Here is a 25,947-nt window from a genome sequence, read left to right as displayed (position 1 = left end):
TTATCCACATGTAAGTGGTAACAATTTCCAACAGGCACTTATTGCATTCCCCAATAATGGCCTCCTTTTTGGGGGCAGGCATGGGTGAGAGCATCCAAACATCCCAGTTCACCACATGCCCGTGAATCTTCCAAACCTGTTCCTTTACCTAAGAAAAGAAATATTCACAAAAGGCTTGACTAAATAAATACGTTTTCAGCCTGGACTTAAACACTGAGTCTGTGTCTGAGTCCCAAACACTAATTGGAAGGTAATTCCATAACTGTGGGGCTTTGTAAGAGAAAGCTCTTCCCCCTGCTATAGTCTTCAATATTTGAGGTACCAACAAATAGCCTGCACCTTTTGAATATGATCCATAGCGAAAAAGAAACCCATTTAACATATGGACTGGGTTGGAAGCTTTTAATTTAAAAAAGGTTAATCCTGTGTGAAGATGAGCTGAAGATGGTAAGCCTAAGAAATGTATAAAACTGCAAATGTCAACAACAACCGAGGGGGAAAAAATGATGATAAGGTTATTATTTGGCTTCCTTGAAATCTCCATTGTTTGAAAACGCAAAACAACTTATTTTTCACCTTGTCACCTTTGTTTGTGGCAGCATAACATTATAGGTCGATTAATATTCAAAGACAACATAGTTTTGTGCTAATCTTTTGTATTTTGTTTCTTGTATTGTGTTAATGTGTATTTATGCGCTTTCATCTTTCCCAGCATGTGAGTGTGACCCGTTGGGCTCAAAGAACACTTTCTGCAATTCGACCACAGGCCAGTGCTCGTGTTTACCTGGCGTTTACGGTCGTCAGTGTGCCCACTGTCTACACGGACACTGGGGCTTCCCACAGTGTCAACCCTGCTTCTGTAATGGGCACGGGGAGCGCTGTGACCTTCACACAGGCCGGTGCTTGGAGTGCAGAGACCACACCACAGGAGACCAGTGTGAGAGGTACACCTAGAGTCCATCCTTAAAACTCTGTATGATAGGAAAGGTTGTCATGATATTACATCTTAATATTAAATAGACATTCCTGCGAACCTGCACCAGAACACGTTTTACTAGGTAGCTAGACCAGTCTTAAAACGTCGTTATACACCATCTATGCATTGCATACATTTATTGCAATAACCAGGGTTTAAATTAAAGTGTCTCTTAAAGGGCTTAAAGCCCTTTGCGTAGTGATCTAGATTGATTATTATGTTAGATAATATGCAATGTGTTCAAGTAACTTGTACATCAGAGCATGCCATCTGCTTGTTTGAAACTTAAGCTTGGTTTGGATGTGAGGTTTTATATATATATATAATTAGCTCTCAGGCATCAGCACGAGTATGTGATTTGCCTCAGCTTGATGGAGTGAAAGATTAGCGCTGTCAGGAGGTTCAGGACCAGTGTTCATTCAAAGAGGGCAATCTAGTATAGTGAAAGGGCTTACATACTACCAGATTAAGGAGGAAGGAAAAGGGATTAACTCTAATTCTTTGTTTCTCAGTGCAGGTGTAGCTAACAACCGTCACCTGTAACGGCTGACAAATTAGAAAACTGGGAAAATTAAAATGTTACAGCCTCCATATATATATTAAGTGTAAGATGATTTTCTTTGAAACCATGACAGCACTGAGTCTTCTATAATGTTTGAATGCGAAGCACCAAATCTGACACCACTCCACAGTTGAGTCCTTCTCACTACATCCTCTAAATAAGCCCCTAAAATTATTCTGTGAAATTGACTTTGCCTACGTACAGCCTAATCTCGTTATTTATTAGTTATTATTATCTCATGTCCTCATGTGTCTCTTTCATTTGTTTGAAACCTGCTTCCAGTTAACACAATTCTCACATGCTATATACAGTACCTGGCCAACTTCTCAGGTCTAGGATCGTCACTGCAGAATTGTTTCTCAATTTCTTTTAGTTTTGTAGTTTTTTTTTTTTGTTTGTTTTTTTAATCTAAAAGATACAGTGGGGGAAGTAAGTATTGGATGTGTAAACATTTTTTTCAGTAAATATATTTCCAGTGAGGCTATTCACATGAAATTTTCACCAGACACCAGTATTAACTCAAGAAATCTGGAAATATAAAGAATTCACAACATTAAAGTCCATAAATGAAGTGGTGTGTAATAAATTGGAATGACACAGGAAAAAAGTATTGAACACGCTAAGAAAAAGCAGTTCTCCAAGGCAAGGTAAGGCAAGAAAGCAGCTGAAATCTGTAAGTAATTATACCTCCTATCTGTTCAAATTAATATCAGCTGGGTTTGTAAATTGATGGTCTATAAATAGCCAATACTTATTTCCCCTCACTGTACAAGAAATACAACATGAATGTTGAATCCTAGGTCACATAACAATACTATGGGATGCATCACCGCATCCTTTTAATATCCACATTGATATGATTTCCATAGGTGCGATAGAGGTTACCATGGCAATGCGTTACTAGGCAGCAGCGACCGCTGTCGGCCCTGTATGTGTCCAGATGGCCCAGGGAGCGGAAGACAGTTTGCAGACACCTGCTACCAAAACCCCAACTCGCTCCAGCTCGTCTGTGTGTGTAGCCAAGGATACAAAGGTAAACAATATTCCTATTATATACAGTGCCCTCCACTAATATTGGCACCCTTGTTAAATATGAGCAAAAAAGGCTGTGAAAGATTTTCTATTGTTTAACCTTGTGATCTTTTGTTCATCAAATTAATAAAAATACTCATGGATATCAAACAATTGCAAACAAAACAGATTTATCAAAAGAAAATTCTCTGCTAAATATAGGTGTGCAACAGTTATTGGCACCCCTTTTAGTCAGTACTTTGTGCTACCTCCCTTTGCCAAGATAACAGCTGACTATCTTTTATCTGGGGACAGAACTGAAGGAACATTTTTATGCACACGTCCCTTTAATATCTCATATGTCAAAAGGTCATCATGCACAACTTCAGGCACAAAAAAGGTGTGGCTATGTGGTGACTGACAGGAGCTGCAGCCAATCATGAGCAAGAGAGAGAGAGTGCAAGAGCTTGAGAGTGTAGCCTGAGGTAGCTCAGAATAGCATTTTATTCATAAAATCTAACATCCTGCATCATTAACAGCTCTGACTGAAATCTGGCTCATCTGTAATTTGATTTGGTTAAAACAATGCAACTGAGAATATAAACTTTCTCCCATTTGCCATTACAATTTATTACAATCTCAGCCTAAACCTATAGTCTCCATGACAACAGTGTTAGCCTACATTAGCCTTCAACTTGCTGCATTATTGTGCTGGTGGCAAGCTCTGCAGCTGCATAGTTAAGTTTTTATTTTTTGATTATATTTGCAGTCCAACAAGAGAATCTGTTTCATAATTTTCAAACTGGTTTTCACAAATCTGAGTGTGTGTGTGTATATATATATATATATATATATATATATATATATATATATATATATATATATATATATATATATATATATATATATATATATGACATGCTGTCATAATTGCATAAATGTCTTAAGCTTATAAACACAGAACTACAGTTGATTTTATTGGGAGAGATCTCTGCGGTAGATGTGTTGCGGATGTCACTACAGCCAGAGGTGAAAGTGGTACATTGTCTGCATGTTAAAAGTAGCTCTACTTCAACATACAGTTAAAGTCTGGGTAAAATGTCGAGTCATCTATATCGTGTCCTATCCAGCTGTCTAGTTCTCCTCTGCTCAGGACTTTACTCTAGCTTGAGGTTTTGTTGTAGCTGTTGTTTTTTACCTCTTGGTTGGTGGAGTATATTATGGGAGAATATTTATGATTTCCCCAGCTGTTTGTTGCTGAACAATGAATGGAATGCTTGCTCTCGTTAGATCTAACCAAATGATCCTAATCTAAACAAATCTGTTAGAAATTTGGCAGAATGTTCAGCCCAAAAGTAAGTAAAATGCCTTTGGGTGGGAAGCCTGCCATGTGCTAATGGTTTCCAGAGCTCTGTGCTGTAAGTGAAACGGATACAAGCAGGTTTTAGGTTCAAACTCAGTGCAACACTGCCTCCATTTGCAAACACCCATGGATATGTGTTGTGTCTAGGCCAAACTTCACATCACATCAGTGAAAATGAGGTTGGCAGTTCTAGCAAGGGCTGCATAAACATTTACCAAAAATCACTATTGCTACACTTTGCATTCATGTTTTTTCCCCCTCACTATTCTGTGTAAACTCTAGAGACTGGTTTATGTAAAAATTTCAGAAGATCAGCAGTTTGTGAAATACTCAAACCAGCCTGCCTGGCATCAACAACCTCCATCACTTTATTAGGAAACATGTAAACCTGTGCATTCATGCAGTTATGCAGTTAGATAATCATGTGTCAGCAGCATAGTGCTCATTTCAGGGACTTTAACTGTGGCATGGTGTTGGTGCCAGATGAGCTGGTTTGAGTATTTCAGAAACTGCTGATCTCCTGGGATTTTCACACACACACACACACACACACACACACACACACACACACCACTTTCTAGAGTTTACAAAGAAAGGTGCCAAAACACAATTTTCTGCCCGAGTTCTACAGGCAGAAACATCTTGTTGATAAGAGGTTAGAGGAGAATCTCCAGACTGGTTTGAGCTGACAGTATAGCTAAGTAACTCAAACAACCACGCTTTACAACCGTGGTGAGCAGAAAAGCATCTCAGAATGCCCACTGAACCTAGCGTACAGGCTATGGAGAAGACCACAGTCTGATGCTTGATGTGAACGTTAACTGAAGCTCTTGACCTGTATCTGCATGATTCTATGCATTGTGCTGTTGCTACATGATTGGCTGACTGGATAACTGCATGATATAATGTAGCAGGTGTACAAGTGTCCCTATTAAAGCGGCTGGTGAGTGTATTGATACCAACTGGTCAAACCTTAATGCATCACATTTCAAAATGCACCGATTTGGCCAAAATATTATTGTTTTTTTAAAATCCTATCTCTCCAATGCCTTAATTTATCACCCTTACAGAAAACGGAGCTGGTCCAAATGCCCATACTTTACAAATATTTCAATATTGTGATGATGTTCTTTTTCTCCTCAGGACCAAGATGTGAGGAATGTGCACCTGGTTACTATGGCAACCCGAAGGTGTCAGGTGGACGGTGCCACCCATGCCGGTGTAACGGCAACATTGACATGCAAGACCCGATGTCCTGCGATGCCAGCACTGGCACCTGTCTCAGATGCCTGCACAACACTGATGGCCAGGCGTGTCAGCACTGTCGCCATGGCTACTACGGGGATGCTAGCACTCAGAACTGCCAGAGTAAGTGTGTATACGTGTGTGTGTCCATCTCCAGATGTGTAGAGACGTACTTCTTGTGTGTATGTGTCCGTGTGTTTGCTATGATTCCATTTACACTTCCCTAAATTTTGTGGTAATGTCAACTTTAGTTTTTGCATCTGCTGATTTTGTTTTGTCTTGTGCTACATTTGTAGTTTTGTACATCACTCAGCCACTATACTATAGACTATTTATATCATTTCCCCACATTGTATAAACATCGTAATTATGCAACTGGCTCCATAGCCCATGCCTGTGTTATATACCCATCTGTAAAAGCTCATTTGTTTTATCTCTGTTGTATGTGTGTGTGATTAGAGTGTATGTGCCAGCTTTTGGGCACTGACAGCCACAAGTGTGTAAACGGTGAGTGTGAGTGTGACCAAGTGAGTGGGCAGTGCCCATGTCTACCCAGTGTAGAGGGTCTGCACTGTGACCGCTGTGCCCCAAACACCTGGAATTTCCATAGTGGAAAAGGCTGCCAGCTATGCCAGTGTCATCCCACACACGCTTACAGCCTGTCCTGCGACAGGGTGAGCACACACACACGCGCACACACACACACACACACACACACACACACACAGACAGTAACGGAACAGAGGCTTTCACTTTCATGCTGGTGTGAGCGAATGGGCAGATATGAAGCACAAAGAAATGCAAAAAACAGATTCAGTTTTTGTTCATTCATCCTTAGTAACTGCCTGATCAGGATTGCAGTGGTATGAATTAGGCTACTATTTTGTTTAGATTTTGGGAAGTAGAACTAAATTTATTAGAAAATATCAGAGACAGGTGCAAACAAATAATATCTGCGTGGGATGAGTGGGATTAAATAAATAAAGACAGAAAGGAAGAAAGAAACAAATAGAGAACAGTTCCGCACACACCTCAAGTCGGAACCAATTATGAACTCGAGTGATGTAGCGGAGGGTGAGGAACTGTCAGAGCCAGAATTCACAGATCATTTAAAGTTTATATTTAAAGAAAAGGGGGGGAAAAAACAGCACATACATATCATCCCATAGCCAGGAAATGTAAAGTTCATTTATTTGGCAAATTATTTTATCCAACGCAACTTACAAGCATGCCATTCAGGCTTAGTGCCATTCAGGCTTAGTGATCTCACTTTAGCATCCATAAGTGGCTCAGTGTCGGTCTTTGGTCTCTCAACCTCGGCAAAACAGTCATTCACAAAAATCAGTACACAAGTGGCTGTGTTCTCCCGGAGTGGGAAACATGCCTTAATTCCTCTCTTCCTGTTAACTCATAGCGATGTTAGCCATTTGAGTACAAGGTCATTCTCTAGCCTTCATGTTCAGCCTGGTTCACTTTGTTCACTGCTTACCCTTGACCAGCGATGTGCATATTAAACTCCTCACATGTGTTCCTCAGATGTCCGGTCAGTGCTCCTGTATGCCAGGTTTTGGTGGCAGGACCTGTGAGGAGTGTAGAGCTCTGTTCTGGGGTGATCCAGAAGTCAGGTGTCATGGTGAGTTTAAAAATGTGTCTGTCTAGCTGTATAGACTACTTGTTTGCTGGTTTGTTTTCTTTCTGTATAACTGGCTGTCTAGCTGGGGTTTTTTTTCCTCTGTATCAGATGCTACAACGGGCACAGGCTCACAGAAACAGGACAGTTAGGCCTAGTGTTATTGTTTTTGTATGTACATTTTTCTTAAATAAGGCTTATTAACTACAAACACAAAAACAGTCAATTCACATTCGTAATCATGCTCCTTGATCAAAGGCAGGCTCATAAGGCAATAAATGATAGTATTTTATACACTGGGGATGTTGGTTCCCTGGTGGGCTAGTGGCCAGCATGTGGCGCTCTCACCTCTGAATCCTGGGTTCGCATCCCGATTGGGGGCATCAACCCCAGTCACTGGAAGGGTGTACAAGCCAGTGCATGCTCAGTGCCAGTCTCAAACCTGGAAAATGAAGGGTTGCAACATAAAACTTGTGCCTGAATTAAATATGCAGCGGACTGATCCAATTATTCACAGCAGTGAAAAATAAGCTGAAAGGTACAATCATATATATATATATATATATCTCTTCTGACTAGTACAGAACATTGAATATGTACATGTACGTGTAGAAATGTTTCAAAAAATATAATGGTTTAAGACATGACCTCAGCGTAAATATATGTTACTGAGAAAAAAAAACTCATTTGAAAACCCACCTTCATGTCCCGAAAACTTGTATTTGGATGAGCCTTGTGAGTCGTTTTTTATAGGCACTCCTCAACACCCCTTTACTCGGCCCCATCTGTGTCGGCATGTGCAGCCAGATCATTTCTCGTGAGCAAAAAAAAAATTTGTAAAACTGTAAGAGTCACAGTAAAACCAGAATACACACTGCCAGTGCTTTTCCAAGATGGATTCATTTATTATCGTTGAAAGTGTTATGGCTATAACAAATCAAGTAGACAAGTGTGGGGGTTTTTCTTTTCATTCGTGTTTCGCTTTTCATTACAAAGTAAAAAGAACAGCACTTTGGGATATCTTCATAGATCATTATCAGAAGAATTGTGCATGTTTACAGACTTGTAACCTCCCTTTCAAGCTGAATATCCAAGCGTGCTTGAAAGTGATGTCATGATTATTATTCTACTGCTAACTCCAGGTGAACCACTATAGTTTCTGGGGGCGGAGCCTCGTGCACATGGGCAGGAATAGGGGCGGACTCTAGGACGAAAAATAATCCGTTAAACCTTATTCAGCTCTACCTGTTTAAGCTGTAGAGACCAATCGTACCTAATGCACCTTTAAGTCAGAAATGTCTACTAGCAGCTAGCACAAAAGCATTAATAAACAAACATTAATAGTCATTCACTGAAAATGCAGGATTACACTGTACTATAGAGCAGATTATTGTTTATGGTGTATCTCATGCAAGTAAACGTTCCACATCGAAAGTGGCAGAGATTTAAGACAAATAAATCTAGGTTATATTTAGGTTCCATTCGAGTGTGTATTTTTAGGTAGTAATGTTCCTACTCGGGAGTTACTCACACACACGGTCTGGTCATTCTCCTTCTGAAAACTAGAAGAATTCAACTCAGATTCCAGCTCACATTTTCCCACCATAAATTCAGAACAGCTGTGAGAACGAGAACACACACACACACACACACACACACACAATTTTTCATTCACTTAATGTTTTTGAATGTCAAGCTGTGGTCAGTCCATTAACACATTTGTGTGTGTGTTCCAGCATGTGATTGTGATCCACGAGGCACCTCTACACCACAGTGTAACAAGTCAACAGGAGCATGCGTGTGTGTGGAGGGCGCAGCCGGTCAGCGGTGTGACTCATGTGGGCGGGGTTATGTGGGAACCTTCCCAGATTGCCAGCCGTGTCATCAGTGCTTCCGTGAATGGGAAGTCACTGTGGGCGAGCTGACCAATCAGACGCAGCAGTTGGTGGACACAGTGGAAAACCTGAAAGTGACCGGTGTGACCGCAGCCTATCGGGACACGATAGACAGTCTGGAAGACGGAGCCAAGCAGCTCACTCAGATACTAGAGGATGACAAGGCTCAGCAAACTCTTAGATACTCTCAAGAGTTTCTGCAGAAAGCCAAGTATGTACACACACACCAAAAAAAAAAAAAAAAGCCGTCAGTGACATAAAATGGTTATTGCATATTGATGAGGAAGGGATAGAAAATTCAATTTAATAAATACTGGTTTTAATAAGAAGTTAAATCCTACTATTACTTATATACATTCCCAAGGAAAAAAAAATACATACTTTTTTTTACTCCTTATATTTTCCATTTAGACCTTCAAATTACTCGTTACAGATCTCTAAGCCCTCTTCTTCTCTCATCAAGCCATACACTATACTCTAAATCAATCAAATGGACTAACATCCAGTCATTTCACTTTAAAGCATCCAATCAAGTTCACCAATGTAGAAAAAAAACCTATTAAGAATCACACATTTTTTTCATCTGCTATAACCTTCTCGTGCTACACTATGAAGTTTGTGCTATAATCCAGAACAAATCCAGGATGCAAGGATACAAATGCAGATAAGCTTTATTAAATAAACAACTAACAAACCAGCAGGGAAGGAAAATTAAAAAAAAAAAAAAGAAAAAAAAAAAAAAAAAAAAAAAAGGCCATTGTGGGAATTGTCCATGGTGCATTTGACACTACAGCTATCGATCTATAGGAGTATGAAGATGGTTAATCCACCGGACTGCAGTGTTGAACTTGCGGACGCGCACCCCTGGCAGTACCTCAGTAAAATGTTTCAAAATGCTGGATTAAGCAAAGACTTGTATAAAATGAGGTATCTCCTTTACCTCCATATTATTTGAAAAAGCTAATTTTCTAAGGTTACCTGGTTATATTTACCCAAGTTGTGGACATCCTTGACCAAGTTAACGCACGGAATTATCGTTATTAAACGACACTGTACATAATTAATAAAACACGAAATGTATCAGATATTTTGTATATGTATATTCAACCTGCTGTTGCTTATTGGTACAATTTGGTCAATGATTTTGGACAGTGGACTCCTGATCGGAAGGTCGTGAGTTCAATTCCCAGCACTACCAAGCTGTAGTGCTGGTTGAGCCCTTGAGCAAGGCCCTTAACCCTCAACTGCTAAATAAATACAAGATAAGATAAATGTACGTCTGATTAAGGGCGTCTGCAAAATGCCCTCGATGTAATGTACAGGATTATACATTTAAAATGATCTTGACTCATATGATTTTGTTGTTTCATCAGTAGTAGTTTTACTATTGCGCAAGAGCTGAGCTTTTATTATTAGCGTATGCACTGGACTATATCATGGTTGGTTAGGCTTTTTCATTTTGTGCTTATATGCTCTGCCTCTTTCTAAACGCTTGTATCTGTAAAACTAGACATCATGATGTGCGTTATGTATTGTGAAATTATGGGAAACCCCACTTCAGTGACACCTTCAGCTTACTACTATGGTTATTACTTTGGAACAGTCAAAACCCAGACAGGAAAAATCTCAGTAAAGGCGAAATGTTCATGAATTCAGCTATTTCCCCGATGCACTTCATTATAGTGGTCATCCACTTCCTGAGACAGGTTCTCAGTCTCTATCTCCACCATGGTTTTTCTTCTGCCTTTGCTCTCTTCATCACGTTTCTCTCACGGTGTTCCTCTCAGGAGTCTCACATCTGATCTGGACCGCTCTCTGAACCGCTCGGAGGTGGACGTACAGCAGGTCTCCGAGGAACACGGCAGTGTTGCGGAGGAGCTCAAATCGCTTAGTCTGGAGACTCAGAAACAGCAAGAACGCTTTAATAGCACACAGCAACAGGTGCTGCACATCAAACACTCCGACCCAGTGGGTATGAGGAAGCTTTCTGTTTCTCTTTGCTTCTACTACTGTTAGTATTCTAGATCTTGAGAAGGAATCTTGAGTTTGAAAATGGAACGATGTAAATTAATATAAACTAATCGTTATATTATATTATACCATGGTCTGTCTGAATACTCGATTCTGATTGGCTGGAAGACATGCGTTCAAACCGTATAATGCGCAGGTCGTTCCAGTCAGTGTAATTACCGTTCTAAATGAATGCGCCGCCTATAAACAGTCGCATACAGTAGTTAAACTCCGGTTCATTGTCAATAGAGACGCGGCACAGACGCAGGTAATTCACTCGCGCACAATCTCTCTCTCTCACTCTCGAATAACTATTTATTATAATACATTCCAATAAATGTAATCCTATCACACTATTTTATCTCAGTGTAGGATTTAGAGTGGGCAGAATTCTAGCTCTAACGACCCGTATTTAAAATCATCCATTCGGTCAAATTTTGGGCTGCAAAAAAGTGACCACAGCAGGAAATGCCACTGATAAATGTGCGTTACATGATTTTAATCGTGTAATGCACACCTAGGCATGGATTATGCCTTATTTATATTCCATGTACCATGACAAGATAGTTTTCCTCCTATTGCTAGCATTCTTATTTAATCATTTTCAGTGGACTGCTCATAAAGATGTTTAATGGCAATGAAACTAATTTGGTGAGATCGGTTTACAGTAGATTGTGCGTTGATTAAATGATTTCAAATATATACAAATTCATATATAATAACAAATGCATGCCCTCACCACTTCCAACTACTTGTGTGGCATCCACTCAAAACACATGATCATGTCACACTTATCAATATAATTGTAAAGATTATGAAGTGATTTTTTAATTTCATTTAGTATAAGCCTACCCCAACCTCTAAACTGTGCTGTAGAAAGTCATTTCATTGATTGATTGACGGACGGACGGACAGACTGTGTATACCTAATAAACTAATAAAATTAGCTCAGTCTTTAAGTGTTTTCTAGTGATTCCAAGGCATAGTGGTAGGGTCAGACCACGCCCACTTCCGGTTTAACTCCATGACAACAGATGAGAATATTTTGAGCACTAAACCAACTCAAACATAAATAAATGTGATATGTGTAAGGAATAATTAACTCCGGTCCGAATTATTGAATTATTAGAAAATAGGTGGCAGTGCTACGTTACACCTCGGGTGCGTGTAATTTTCTAATAATTCCAATCAAATGGACCAGAGACGGTTATTCTGCTTATACCCCAGTTACCAGGCCTCAAGACATTGTTCAGAGGTTTTATTTCAAAACATTTGGTCAGTTTTCCATCCTTAAAGCGCTCGTGTGTGTGGAACTAATTTATCACACATCCCATCTCAAGCCTCCATTGCTAATTCCAAAATGTCATTTTAAAGCTAGTAATGGAGGCTTCTGCCACTGATATGCTGTTATTGGGGAGAGAGAGAGAGAGAGAGAGAGAGAGAGAGAGAGAGAGGGCGCAAGCACAAGTTCAGTTTTTTTGTAAATACTGATAGGTCTACTTGTTCACAGGGTTTTTTGTCTTTTTATTACTGCAGAAAATACAACGAATAAGTAAATAAACAATGATACTAGTTAACCAGCTCTTCTGTCTCATTGCTGCAGTCACACATGCTCGCGCTCGCTCTCTCTCTCATAAATGTATATCAATGGCTCAAGCCTCCGCGTCGCCTCATGGCCGCATTACCGCCTCGGGTGCGCATTTATTTTCTAATAATTCAGCGGCCCGTCCTCAATTATTACTTACTTATTTCTGGAAAATGAAACTTGTCTGTCATTTTGTTTGTTGTTAAATGTGTGTGCTGTGGTGGACAGCAGGCTAACTTTTCCATTGTTTCAATTAACTGGGCAAAGTGATGTTGAGCTGTAATGCGGTCAGGACCTGCCTGGAATTTACTGAAAAATAACTGCATACCTCAGAACGTCTTTCAACCAATCAGAATCGAGAATTCAACAGCACAGTGGTATAAATAATAACAACATTGTGATATACCCTGAGCGTGATGGTAAGATGTGACTTGCTGTTTTACAGGTGCAGTAGACAGCGTTAAGGAATATTACCAGCAGTCAGTGGAGGCAGAGAGCCGAGTCAATCAGGCCACCACAGACACACACAGCCCAATGAAGCAATCAGCTGGTCTACGGCAAGCCACAGAGGCCAAACTGGACACCGTGAAGGGAGAGTTTGACCTCAAACAACGGCTGGACTCTGAGATACTGAACACACTGAACCAGGAGCTGGAGCAAGATGACCTTCCACAACTCAGCCAGCAGGTAAAGCAACCTGAGAATTTTTGAAAAATAAAGATTATGAAAAGGATAATGTACCTACAGGTTTCAGTTTTTAAAAAAATTGCTATTTTGACATGAAAATAGAGATAAAGATGAGATACACTGGGCATTGTAGAGGAAGTGTTACCTGTAATAGTATCGTGTTGGTATAAAATCAAAATAAGTGGTTTGTGGATCATCCATTGCTTTGTTGTGAACAAAATAATAGGGTTAAACTGTGGTCACACTAGTGAGCATTCTAAACAGATTTGTGAACTAAGAGCTCTCTCTGTTTTTGTGAAGGTGTGTGGTGGAGAGTGGAACCGAGACGGCTGTGGAGAATGTGGAGGTTTGGGGTGTGTGGGTGAGGACGGAGAGCCTCAGTGCGGAGGACAGGACTGTAAAGGTGTGATTACTCAAACTAACAACGCATGGAAAAAAGCTAAAGACCTGGACAAGGACATCATGGACTCACTAAAAGAAGTGGAAAAGCTCCAAAGAATAGTGCGTGTTAACTAAGTAGAAATTGTGGACGACAGTAAATAATGGTTTATCTACAAATGTTGGGAAACTTGATGTATCTCATAATCTATTCAAATGTCTCCGTGATGCAGGTGTCCGCTGCTCAAGGACGTGCAGCTGAGAGTAAAATCAGTGCACAGGACATCCTGTCGAAGGCCAATCAGAGCAAAGCAAGAGTTGAGCAGACCAATCAGGAGCTACGAGAGCTCATTCAGCAAATACGAGACTTTCTTACAAGTAAGCACACACTTACACATGCACACACACACACGTTCATTCTGTCCAAACATGATCCACAAATCCAAAGTGTTCATTTAGTGACGTTTTCCTGATGGAATCAGAATTATATCCGTAAATACAGTCCCCTCTGAATCCATTAGAACGGCAAGGCCAATTCAATCGTTTTTGCTATAGACTGAAAACTTTTGGGTTTGAGATCAAAAGATGATTATGAAATGTAATAAATAATAAATAAATATAATGAAATACATTTTCAGCTTTTATTTGCTGGTATTTGCATGTAGATGTATGAAGAAAACGTAGAACACAGAACATTTTCTATCATGTCACACAATTTGTAGGTCAGGAAAAATATTGAAACATGTGACTGACCGGTGTTTCTTGTTAGCCAGGTGTGTCCTGTTAGACTGATTGTTTAAACAGTAAAATAGCTCTGAACATCTACTCTTGGTTTTAGACTTCAGTTTCACCTGTGAAGACTGCGTTTTTTATTAAAAAGATAAGCCAACATGAAGATCAGAGAGCTGTCTATGGGAGAAAAGCAAGCCATTTTGAAGCTGTAATAAGGAGGGGAATCAAGCAGAGGCATTGAACAAACATGGCACATAGCCAATACAACAATTTGGAACGTCCTGAAAAAGATAAAAAGAAACCAATAGTTTCAGCTGGAAACTTGAGCTAGAAGAAACAACAACAACAACAACAACAACAACCGCTGATGTAATGTGAAGAAATATTGTGGGAGCTGTGAAAAACAACAGTCAGTGACATCACCGACAACCTCCAGAGGGCAGGGGTGAAGGTATCACAATCCACCGTTTGACAAAGAGCCCATACCACAAGATGCAAACCACTCATCGGCAGTAAGAATCGGAAAGCCAGATTGGAATTCACAAAGAAATACAGAGATGATCCACAAAAGTCCTGGAACCAAGATTACCCTTAAACAAATTGAGGAAAAGGAAAGGATCTGTTCACGATTCAAAACATACAAGCTCATCTGTCAAACATGGTGGAGGTAGTGTCATGGCTTGGGCTTGCATGGCTGCTTTTGGAACAGGATCACTAATCTTTATTGATGTAGCTCATGATGGTAGCAACAGAATGAATTCAGAAGTTTACAGAAACGCAAGACAATGACCCAAACACACTGACAACTCAAAGGACTTTATCAGGGGTGAAACATGGAAGGTTTTAGACTGGCCAAGCCAATCACCAAACCTTAACCCAATTGAGCAGCATTTCACCTCCGGAAGAGCAGACTGAAGGGAGAAGCCCCCACACAAAACAAACAACAACAACAACAACAACAACAACAACAGAAAGAGGCTGCAGGAAAAGCCCGGAAAAGCATCACAAAAGAAGAAACCAACAGTTTGGTGATGTCAGTGAGTCGCAGGCTTGATGCAGTTATTGCAAGCAAGGGATACGCAACCAAATATTAAGTGTCATTTACTATTATTTACTTCACGATTCTCCGTTCCTGAAAACCATAGGAGTGGAACAAATAAAGACCCAAAGACGCTCCCAAACAGCGGAAAGAAATTCTTAGAGAGATTTGCAAACAATCCAGACAGGCAGATAACAGTAGAGAAATTTACACAATCAAGACCTTAAGTGTGTCTGGTTTCACTGAAGTTCTTTCATTGTAAAATGGTCAAAATGTGAAAAAAAAAAATCCTATTTACTACAGACATCATCTGGTGAGGTTATAAATCCGTAATACAAACCAAAAGAAAACCCTCTGAATAGTAGTTTAGAGTTTAGTCACGAAAGATTCGAGCACTGTTATAGGAATGAATGTGACTGTGTGTGTGTGTGTGTGTGTGTGTGTGTGTGTGTGTGTAGGTGGAGCAGATCTGGAGCGTATTGAAGCACTATCTGATGAAGTTCTGAAGCTGAAGATGCCGGTGGTTGCCGGCGAGCTGAAGAATGTGACCACAGAGATCCGGCAGCACGTGGACAGTCTGACCGGTGTGGACGACGTCCTGGTTCAAAGTGCTGGACAGGCACAAACAGCTGAGAGACTGCTGCAACAGGCACGCGTTATCAGGTACAAACACACACACACACATTATATACACACAGTAAATATACTGTACGTATAAACACAGACATGTGAGATACACACATTCATGGTGTTTGTGCTGTAGTGAGGAAGCTACACAACTGAAGGGGGAAGTAGACAAGGTGAAGACGATGCTAAATGAATCCAAGCACGCTCAATCTGCAGCAGATGAGAGCTTGAAAGCAGTCAACAGTGACATTGACTACACACAACAACAAATAGCTATGGTAAGTGTGCATCTCTAAGCAGTCTTCGAGGTTTCTTCCTCGTGTCATCGTGGATCTAAACCTCTGGATTTCTGTACAGCTGCTTTGTGACACGCCGTTGTTAAAAAGTGCGATGCAAATAAATTTGATTTGAATGGAATCGAATGGAAGTTCGGTGGCTACTATCAGTTCTTTGTGTTTTATCCCAGAACACGTGCGCGTGTGTGAGGATCACAGATGTTGCAGAACATGGTAGTTCTGCCAAATACGGGTTACTAGAACACTAGTTACTAAACAAATTTAAACAAACCCTATTGAAGGTGAAAGCGTTTCTCAGTCCGTGCTGTGGCCAAAGAAACGCTCCCTCCAGGATTCTGCAATCGCAGAAATTAATGCAAAAGCAAGGAAACGTCGCAATATTCTGAGCAGTTTGCAGTTTTTCAAGATTACAGCAGATTCGAGCCAAGACGTGTCACGTGACAGCTAGCTCTCCCCCGATCGTGCGACAGCTAGCTCTCCCCCGATCGTACGACAGCTAGCTCTCCCCCGATCGTGCGACGGCTAGCTCTCCCCCGATCGTGCGACGGCTAGCTCTCCCCCGATCGTGCGACGGCTAGCTCTCCCCCGATCGTACGACGGCTAGCTCTCCCCCGATCGTGCGACGGCTAGCTCTCCCCCGATCGTGCGACGGCTAGCTCTCCCCCGAACGTGCGACGGCTAGCTCTCCCCCGATCGTGCGACGGCTAGCTCTCCCCCGATCGTGCGACGGCTAGCTCTCCCCCGATCGTGCGACGGCTAGCTCTCCCCCGATCGTGCGACGGCTAGCTCTCCCCCGAACGTGCGACGGCTAGCTCTCCCCCGAACGTGCGACGGCTAGCTCTCCCCCGAACGTGCGACGGCTAGCTCTCCCCCGATCGTACGACGGCTAGCTCTCCCCCGATCGTACGACGGCTAGCTCTCCCCCGATCGTACGACGGCTAGCTCTCCCCCGATCGTACGACAGCTAGCTCTCCCCCGATCGTGCGACGGCTAGCTCTCCCCCATCGTACGACAGCTAGGAACGTGGCTCTGAGAAACCAACCAACTGCATCTTTTCACACGGCTGCTCATGCAGCACCAAAGAGCAGTGTAACACTTGGAGGAAAGTGCTAGCTGCCCTCTTCCACATACACGAGCTCACAGACAGTGTCACTGTGACTGTGAGAACGAGTGTGCCATCCCTCGGCCGATTTAGCTCCCATGGCTCCCGGCTGCAGAAGGGTATGAAATGGTCAGATTCAAACCTATGATCTCCAGGTGACAGGGTGGAACACTTTTGTGTTGTGTCTCTCAGGAGGAAGAAGTTAAGGTTATGTTTACGTGTCAGCAGGGAGACAGCTAAGAATACTGGACCAACCGAAAGCATATCATTTTCAGGCCCTAACCCTCTTTAATTTCATATTGTGGTAAGGCTGCATAGCAATAAGCATAGCACTATTTACGTCATTATGAATTACACATGTGTGTGCGTGTTTTGCAGGTGGACTCCGAGATGGGGATGTCCGAGTTAATGCTGAGTAACGCCACTCGGCGGTTGCTGGATCTTAAGAGGAACGAGGGTGCGTTGCGACAGAAAACTCGGGAGACCTCCAACAGTGCAGAACTTGCTCAGAACAAGGCCGACTACACCTCTGAGGACACGGAACAAACCGAACGGGTAACCTGACCCCCTGTTACAGAGACGTGGATGGAGGGACGGTCTCAAGTAGAGGCGAAAGAAGAAGAAAAACAGAGCTTGGAATTGCATAACAGTTAGAGGTTTTGAAAACACCCAAATAACTGCATACGCCTGGATAATTGACTGTCTGTGTTTGTGTTTCAGACACTGATTTTAGAGGTGCAGCCTAAATACCAGTCGGCTCTGGGCCTGATGGAGGAGAAAGCAGTTGGTGTATCTGATGCACGCCAAAGAGCAGAACAACTCCAGCAGGAGGCAAAGAACTTAGTGACTGAGGCCATCAGCAAATTACAGAATCTAAACGGTAATCACACACACACACACAGTATTATGTGTACAGGACATGTGTAAATTCATTCCATTTCTTAGTATGTTTAGAATTCCACTCGAAATAACTGCACTGACTGGATAAGTAGTGACACGGAAATGAACTGTTCACACTTTTTTTTTTTTAAACAAAATCTTAAAATTGAAAGGAGTTATGATTTACTAACACACTCATGCTTGAAGAAATCATTATTGTTAAGTTATAAATTAACTTTATTGATCCCACACTGGGGAAGTTCCCTCGTTACAGCAGCTCAATTACACAAAACAGATAGGAAGGAATACACATTAAATAGGAATAGAATTGAGAGATATATATATATATATATATATATATATATATATATATATATATATATATATATATATATATATATATATATATATATATATATATATACACATACATACAAAAATAATAATTATGGTAATATGTACACTATGAACAGCTCAATGTAGGTACGGATGAATAAAAATATGAACATATACAGATGAGTAACACCTCGTTTACATACAGGCAAGTGATGAATGGATAATTGCACCGTTAACAATAGCGGGTGAGCAACAAAATAATAAATGTTTAGAGTACTAATACTAATAATACCTGGTGCTGACGTGGCGGATTTTTTATTTGTAAAAGCAATACTAAGTAGAACTTAAAATCTTCAACGCCCCGCAAACATTACTCTCCAAACACCGTGACCCTTTTTCCTCATAATATCATGGCTTTATTATTTCCTTTTATGGAAATATTATGACTTTATTTTCAAAAAAATATCACCACTTTTTTCCCCCTCATATCCGATAATACAGCTTTTTCAAGGTGTATTATTCTCATACTATCTTTATTCTCATGATATCAGACAAACAACAACAACAACAACTTTAGACTTTTAGCACTGGATCATAAGTGCATCTCACAGCGTTGTGAACAGATAGTACAAAATAAACACATTTAATATCTCGAACGTCAGTCTCCACCCACCACTACAAACCACCGACTTTCTCAAGGACTCGCTTTGGAACAACGATCTGCGAAAGTAGCAACGCTAACGGCTAACGTCAAAGAATTCACAAAGAAGATTTACTTGTTAATGATCTCCAGGAGGAAACGAATACCTTTAACATGTTGGAATATTCCTTAAGAAGCTAAATCTAACTCGCTGCTCAGTGTATCGAATCAACATTGTTCATATAACTTACTAAACTGCTTTCGAATCAAATGGCTTGCGATTCACGATCAGATTCACAGCTGTAGTGTATTTACCGTCATGTTTTTTTTCCCCCCTCACAGAGCTGGAGAAGACTTTCGCGGTGAATCAGAGGACTCTGGCAGAGAGAGCGCAGGAGGTGGAGGCGCTGGAGAAGGAAGCGCAGACCGTGCTCCAGGAGCTCAGCCAGAGAGTCACAGTATACAGCACCTGTCAATAAATAAATACATAATAAATAAATAAACATCCCCAAAGAGATGCATTTATAAACACCACATTATAGATACTTTCTAACACTGAATTACTTTAACCACGCCCCCACCTCCATTTTTTTTTTTTTTTTTTTTAAAATTATCTAATAAAAAAAAATCAGCAGTATTTTTTTTTTTGACACACACACACACACACACACACACACACACTTAAGTATCTCTCAAATCCTGGTCCTGGAGTCCCACTGCACTGCACATGAACTGAAATGAGCAAAATGTATTCATATGAGGTGGAGAACTAACTGACATTAATAATTGATAATAATAATAAATAATTACTAATAAAAACGGATTTTTGGTCAAAATGGTTACACTTGAAGGTTGAGCTTAACCCAAATGCAGTTATTCTCTTTCAGTTCGAAGAGGATTTGTTTCCAACGTTGGCGTTCGGCAACTTAAAACACGAGCCCTGCGTCGATTTCTGTCATTTTTCATGCAATATTCACACCATCAAACAGCCAGACACACGAGACGTCCACGTGGAAGCAACACATCTGAAATCTTAATAAAAGTCATTTGTTCATTAAAAAGGTGCGTCGATGAACGTTTACGCAGGCACTTCCGTTACTTCCGACCTCCCGAGGCTAAAATCAACCAGCGTCATGCATAGATAAGAACACACTCGCCGTCCGCTTTAATAGGAACACGTGTACACCTGCGGTTCTCCAAATCATTCGCTCATGTAGCAGCAGCACAAGGCTTAAAGTCATGCAGATACAGGTCAAGAGCTTCAGTCAGTGTTCACAGAAAACATCAGAATGGGGGGGAAAGTGCGCTCTCTGTGACTTTAACTGTGGCATGGTTGATTGAGTACCCCCCCCCCTCCAGAACAGTCTCTAGAGTTTATACAGAATGATGCGAAATACAAAAGAAACATCCTGTGTTCGTTTAAAAAAAAAAAAAAAAAAAAAAAATTTTTTACATTCATGAAATCAAGCGATTACATAATTGGAGTTCCCTATTCATTTGCAATAAAAATTTCTTATTTTCATCCCTGATATACAAGCATTTTGACCGGCGTCAACTGATTTCTTCGACAGTGTGAACGCAAAGAAAGAAATTCAATACAAAGAGAAATAACTAAGGCTGCAGTACATAACCTTTGGGAATTTCGACCCTCTCTGCTAGAAATATTTTATTATAGGAGGTCCTGTGCTCTGCCGCTTCGTCGATTGCTGCACATGGCAAGCCGAGAAATATTTAATGCGGTGATGAGAAAAACATCAAACGTACAGTGTGAACTATTTCCAAGACCAGGATTAACTTTTTTTTTTTTTTTTTTCTTTCAAAAATTTGAAATTTTTTCAAATGCACTTACATACAAGACACACGCAAGCTACTAACCACCCACCATTTAATACATTAACGTCTATAGTCCAAAGTACACTGAACAAGTGTTTACAGTTTTATGAACTGTATCTACATATGATATATTTGACAGGCATATAAGACCAAAGGGGTTTTTTTTTTTTTGTATTCAGAAAATGTCTCAAGGTAAAATGTTTTAAAACGGTAGACTATAAAAAAACAACATTGTAGTAGGTTTACGCTACAGTTTCCTACCTTATAATCAATTGCCACACCCACACAAACTGTCTCCTGCTTTATGAATGTGTGTATAATTACACAATCTTAAGGGGAAGAGAGAGAGAGAAAAAAAAGAAACTTACCCCTGGAACAGGTTTTAAAGATGGATTGATGAACATTTTACTGTCCTGACCTTGGAATTATAAAGATTTATCCATCTTTTCTTTGCAAAAAATATAATAAATATGTTATTTACATGCCACTGGATACATCCTCCTTCATTTTCTCTTTTAAATATTCCAAATGCCAGTCAGTTAGCAGACTTCTGGCTAGCACTACTCGTGTGGTTCAGCGGTTTCCTCCAACACATAACCACTATTTATTGCTGAGCCTGTTTATTTAATTGGATTCTTAATCAAGGCGCTGGCAATGGTTTCCCGGTGCTATGTTCACTGTATAGCAGCTACATACCATCAGTGTGTCTTGGTGACAATGTCACAGAGACACAAAGTCCAATTCCACCAGCAACCAATTTCAGGACTCAAAAAACGATTTTCCTCTCAGTGATTTAGACAGGCAATGCGATGCGCTCTTCATGGCTGGGTGCATTTCTCTCAATGAGCACAAGAGGGCAGCAGAGTGCTTAAACTGTTCAAACATCACTTCCTCAGCATCAAAAACACATCTGAGAGAATTCTTAAGACAAAAAGAACATGTTTAAGACAATCATGACTAGGAGACCACTGAAAACACGAACACTTTACTTTGACATTCTGTGTAAGACTCATGACAGAAGCACAAAACAAATGAATAAGTGCAAAGTCTTAATACATGCATTCACAGGGAAACTAGAAAAAAAAAAACTGAGGTAATTTGGTCTTGTTGCATTTAAGCTACAGGGAGAGTGTTTGCGCTTATAGATGCAAGCAGCCTTAAGTTCAGGTCTGTTGGTCTAATAAGATCCACCACAACTATGATTCTGGGAGTAGCACCTTCCTCCAATTCAGAGAGAAATTCCCAAATGGAGTTCCCAATCAGTTTAACCTTCAAGATCTCATCCTTAAATAAACAACCTGTACAATAAGCAGTGAAAGTCAATAATTACAAACTTTTGGACTTTAGGAAGTTAGATGTTAAGAAAAAAAAAAAAAAAAAAAAAAAAAAAAAAAAAAAAAAAAAAAAAAAGTCATTCATACCCCAATAATGTTATGGCTTTCACCTACGTTGCGAGAATCACGCAATAAATACTGCAGTCCTACAGCCATCTTTCCACCGTTCTTTTCTTAGGCCACATGTACACTATATCAATATGGTAATAGGTGTTCTCCAAAGGTGGCGATAACATCCTCTCAACTCTTCCGACTTCACAGAACTGCACGCCAACCACTAGCACTGTTAGTTTTCACTTAATGTGCCGTTTACTACTCATCTCTGTGACCTTACAGTAGGTGTAAGGTGACCTTACATTATCCCCTCCAGATCAGGTTCTTTGAGTATTCTACATCCTACACTATGTTTAGACCACCACCAGGTTTCCCCTCACCATACCATGTGCCTTTCACAACTGAGCTTGCTTAAATAGATCAGTTCCTCTCATTTGCAACACTGGTGCTGGACTGGTGTCTCCCTTCATTCATTCTCCTCCAGGACAGGACCGAAATCTGCATGGTCTCCTCAAATATTTCACATCCATCACCGTTTGGCTGCCTAGCGAGTCTCTGGTTACGTGCTGCTAGCATGGTTGAGTGGTTTTCCCCTCATTAACAACACTCTGGACTGCCAAGCCTCCTTTTCCCTCAATATAAGTGGTAAACTGAGCCATGTGGCGAGACCTGTGTTCATGCGGTCAGTGTTGGGGTCTTGTGTAAGATCAAGACGGGCAGCTTAGTGCCTCAGCATTAACCATCTCAAGGATGCAGCGTCTGGTTCGGACATCGCTTGTGCTGAATGGCTGGTGAATATCACCACCATGGCCGATAGAGTTCCTGGATGTCCACAGTGATAAACCACACTGTTTAGTGGTCTGCTGCTTCAGGAAATCCTTCACTACTACCTGGGGTTCACCATGCACGTTCTCCAGTGTCATGAGTTCAACAGCCTTCTCTGAACACTTTTCCAGTCAGTTCGATGGTCTGTCTAGTGACACGGTCACCTCTCTCACCACCTCCGGCAGAAAGTCAAGGTAAAACAGATTGCTGCTTACTAATGTAACCGATAACTTCTAGGTGTCCTGATTATTGGAATGAGCACCAACCAGACGAGACGTTTCCAGGGAAAGATGGCTGCATGACTGCGGTATTTATCAGAAATAATGCATCATGTTACTATAGAGTACAATAAATCACATCAGCAAGTCTGAGTGACTACTGAAGAACTAGATGTGATGAAATAATTACTTATTCAATTACTTGCTAGCCAGCCTTGTAGTTCTCGTGTCAAACTAAAGAAACATAAGGGAATTGGAAAAAAAAAAAATGCGTCATTGTTTTTTTGTTTGTTTGTTTTAAATGAATTATTGCTTATTTTGGTTGCAACCCAAATGAAGTCTGCTCCACACGGACTAATTTACAGATTAGCTGATAGATTACAATTATTCATTCATTAAGGAAAGGAAATGTATAATGGAACATTACCAACGGTTTTTTTTTTTTTTTGTCTCACAAACCTGAAAGAAGGCATCGTTAACATTATTTTAGGTAGTGACGATAACAGCTATTTATACATAGAAGGTGATGAACACAAAAACACCACGTGACATAGCAATCTCTATTCACAGACTCGTCAGAACAGTTTGAGGTATAAAAATAGTCCATAAATCCTTCATTTAAAAAGTCCTACATTTCATTCTAGAATACAGCTCAGCATCCCAATGTCTAATTCGAGACTAAAACGCGAACACACACATTTAAAAAAAAAAAAAAAAAAGACAACACGTATTTGCTTTCTGTGCACAGTTGAAGTTGAGCATCACTTACAATGCATTTCAGACAGCTGGTGTGTGCTGGGCTTTGGTTTATTTCCTGCTCCAGAGGAAACGCGGACCATAAAAGAGACGAAACACCGCTGGTGCAGGTGAAGGCATTTACACCAGCTCAATGAAGCAGTTAGACTGTGAGAACACAGTACAGCGAATCCAGTCTGATCACTGCCAGAGTTTGAAGGATTCGACCATGCAGGAGTGATTTAATACATGAATACAGTGTTATATATATACACATTTTTTTTTTTTGCATAACGCCAAACACCAGCTTACTTTGCTGACTGGAGAATGAGAGTGAGTATGGCCTTATTCTGAATTCTTGTAATAATGCTCGATAAATATCTCTTTGTTTAAGACCTGGATGTCAACATCCTAGCCAATTACAGATTTAACACAGTAGATTACGCTTGCTACATTTGCTTTCACTCACTAGACTTCTCCTGGTCGCTGAGAGTAAAGCTTATCTAACACTTAACTAAGGTTAGCTCTACTCACTTCACACTGAACAGTGAAGAACTTCTGGCAAAGTAAAAAGTAAACATTAGAAAGTAACCAATTATTTCTACTGTGTACTGTGTACTGTGGCTGCAAGGAGAATATTAACCTCATTAGACAGCAATTATGGACTCAGATTCCCGTGGACTTTGAATTCCTGCAAATCTGCATGAGAGAGACCGGGTTGCATAAACCAGAGTAACCGCCCCACCCCCAAAATCCCGACACACAAACACGCACACAAAAGACACAAGATTTAAATTTAAAATCCAAACAGTTCCTCCTGACCCATGTTCCAGTGACACAAGTGACAGTGTGAGAAAACACACACACACACACTCTTCATCTGGTTAGAAAAACTTGCTCCACCGCATACTGAATGAGCTCCCAGTGGCTCCAGCTGAGCACAAGCAAACACACGCACACCGAAGTCACAAGCACGTGTAGGCGGCTGCGCAGTAGCGGCACTGTGAACTTGACCACCGTGGAGACGCACACCAGGATCACCGTGGCGATGGCTAGCATGATGTTGATGCACCTTCCCAGTAGCACTTTGGCCTCGGTGCTCTCCGGCTGCACCGACTGTTGCTGCTGCTGCTGCAACTCCAGCTTACTGAGACGCGTCTGACATGCCTCCAGTGCCTCCTACAGAGACGAGACAGGGAGATGTGAACACACACACAGAGAGAGAGAAAAGTCAGACACAGATGAATAAGAGAAAGACAAAGATAAGAGATTCCAAAGAATGAGGGAAGACACACAGAGAGGAAGTATGTGTGTGTGTGTGTGTGTGTGTGTGTGTGTGTGTGTGTGTGTGTGATACACACATCTACACTCTAAACATTATGTCTCAAATCATATCGGTCTGTACAATTTTTCTTGTGATCGTTACGGCCAAAAATACTTGATTTTGAGATGCGGTTGGAGCTTTTTGGGCTTTTTTGTGGAAAATTGCCGAAACTGCAACAGCATGGAAGCCTTTCGCAGTGACGTTTGTTGGTAAACGAGACCTTTTCACTGGATTCATGTTCGACACGCGTGGATCGAAGAGGGATTTGACTGAACGCGCGTTGTGATGACGCCACATGACACATCTCGGCCCAAATCTGTGGAAAATCTGTGATCGTTTTGGGAAAAAAAAAACAACAAAAGCATTTTTTGCTCGATTTTGTGTTCATTTCAGCGATCGCAAAATCCTGAAATCATGGAAGGACTGATGTACTTCTGTACTACTCTCCAGTGATACTGAGTACCAACACAAAGTGTTTTCCTATTACAGCAAGAGCTCTTTGAACGTAGAAAAATGTTTTGAATACCACTCTTCTGTCTGTTTAACGTTGCTGTAGATGACATCACTTACATTAGCGCTTCACTTAGAAACCCGACAGACAGGGATGTTGTGCGACATGCTATCTAGTGGA

At 40.9% G+C, this 25,947-nt stretch overlaps 2 protein-coding genes across 8 annotated transcripts in view; one reads left to right on the top strand and one right to left on the bottom strand.

Annotated features, from left to right (window-relative positions):
* lamb1b (laminin, beta 1b) overlaps positions 1-21,313 on the top strand; it is a 43,404-nt gene extending 22,091 nt beyond the window's left edge. Inside the window, exons 19-33 of the mRNA XM_017494396.3 lie at positions 713-944; positions 2,408-2,571; positions 5,056-5,280; positions 5,617-5,831; positions 6,694-6,790; positions 8,524-8,893; positions 10,470-10,654; positions 12,723-12,964; positions 13,265-13,465; positions 13,576-13,720; positions 15,572-15,776; positions 15,877-16,018; positions 17,517-17,693; positions 17,859-18,018; positions 19,336-21,313. Of these exons, the coding sequence (XP_017349885.1) occupies positions 713-944; positions 2,408-2,571; positions 5,056-5,280; positions 5,617-5,831; positions 6,694-6,790; positions 8,524-8,893; positions 10,470-10,654; positions 12,723-12,964; positions 13,265-13,465; positions 13,576-13,720; positions 15,572-15,776; positions 15,877-16,018; positions 17,517-17,693; positions 17,859-18,018; positions 19,336-19,472 (2,897 nt within the window). The 3' untranslated portion in view covers positions 19,473-21,313. The remainder of the gene's footprint in view (positions 1-712; positions 945-2,407; positions 2,572-5,055; positions 5,281-5,616; positions 5,832-6,693; positions 6,791-8,523; positions 8,894-10,469; positions 10,655-12,722; positions 12,965-13,264; positions 13,466-13,575; positions 13,721-15,571; positions 15,777-15,876; positions 16,019-17,516; positions 17,694-17,858; positions 18,019-19,335) is intronic.
* A 482-nt stretch (positions 21,314-21,795) lies between these two features.
* The window catches only part of tmcc3 (transmembrane and coiled-coil domain family 3), a 31,682-nt gene continuing 27,530 nt past the window's right edge, over positions 21,796-25,947 (bottom strand). For 6 of the 7 annotated variants that reach the window (XM_017494387.3, XM_047162419.2, XM_017494389.3 and 3 more), the window contains one exon: positions 21,796-25,171. In XM_017494387.3, the coding sequence (XP_017349876.1) occupies positions 24,869-25,171 (303 nt within the window). In that variant the 3' untranslated portion in view covers positions 21,796-24,868. The remainder of the gene's footprint in view (positions 25,172-25,947) is intronic. The other variant, XR_006984197.2, reaches the window with a different exon arrangement.

This window comes from Ictalurus punctatus, chromosome 19 (genome assembly GCF_001660625.3).
Source record: "Ictalurus punctatus breed USDA103 chromosome 19, Coco_2.0, whole genome shotgun sequence".
NCBI lineage: Eukaryota > Metazoa > Chordata > Actinopteri > Siluriformes > Ictaluridae > Ictalurus > Ictalurus punctatus.
This window is presented reverse-complemented; position numbering and strand designations above follow the sequence as displayed.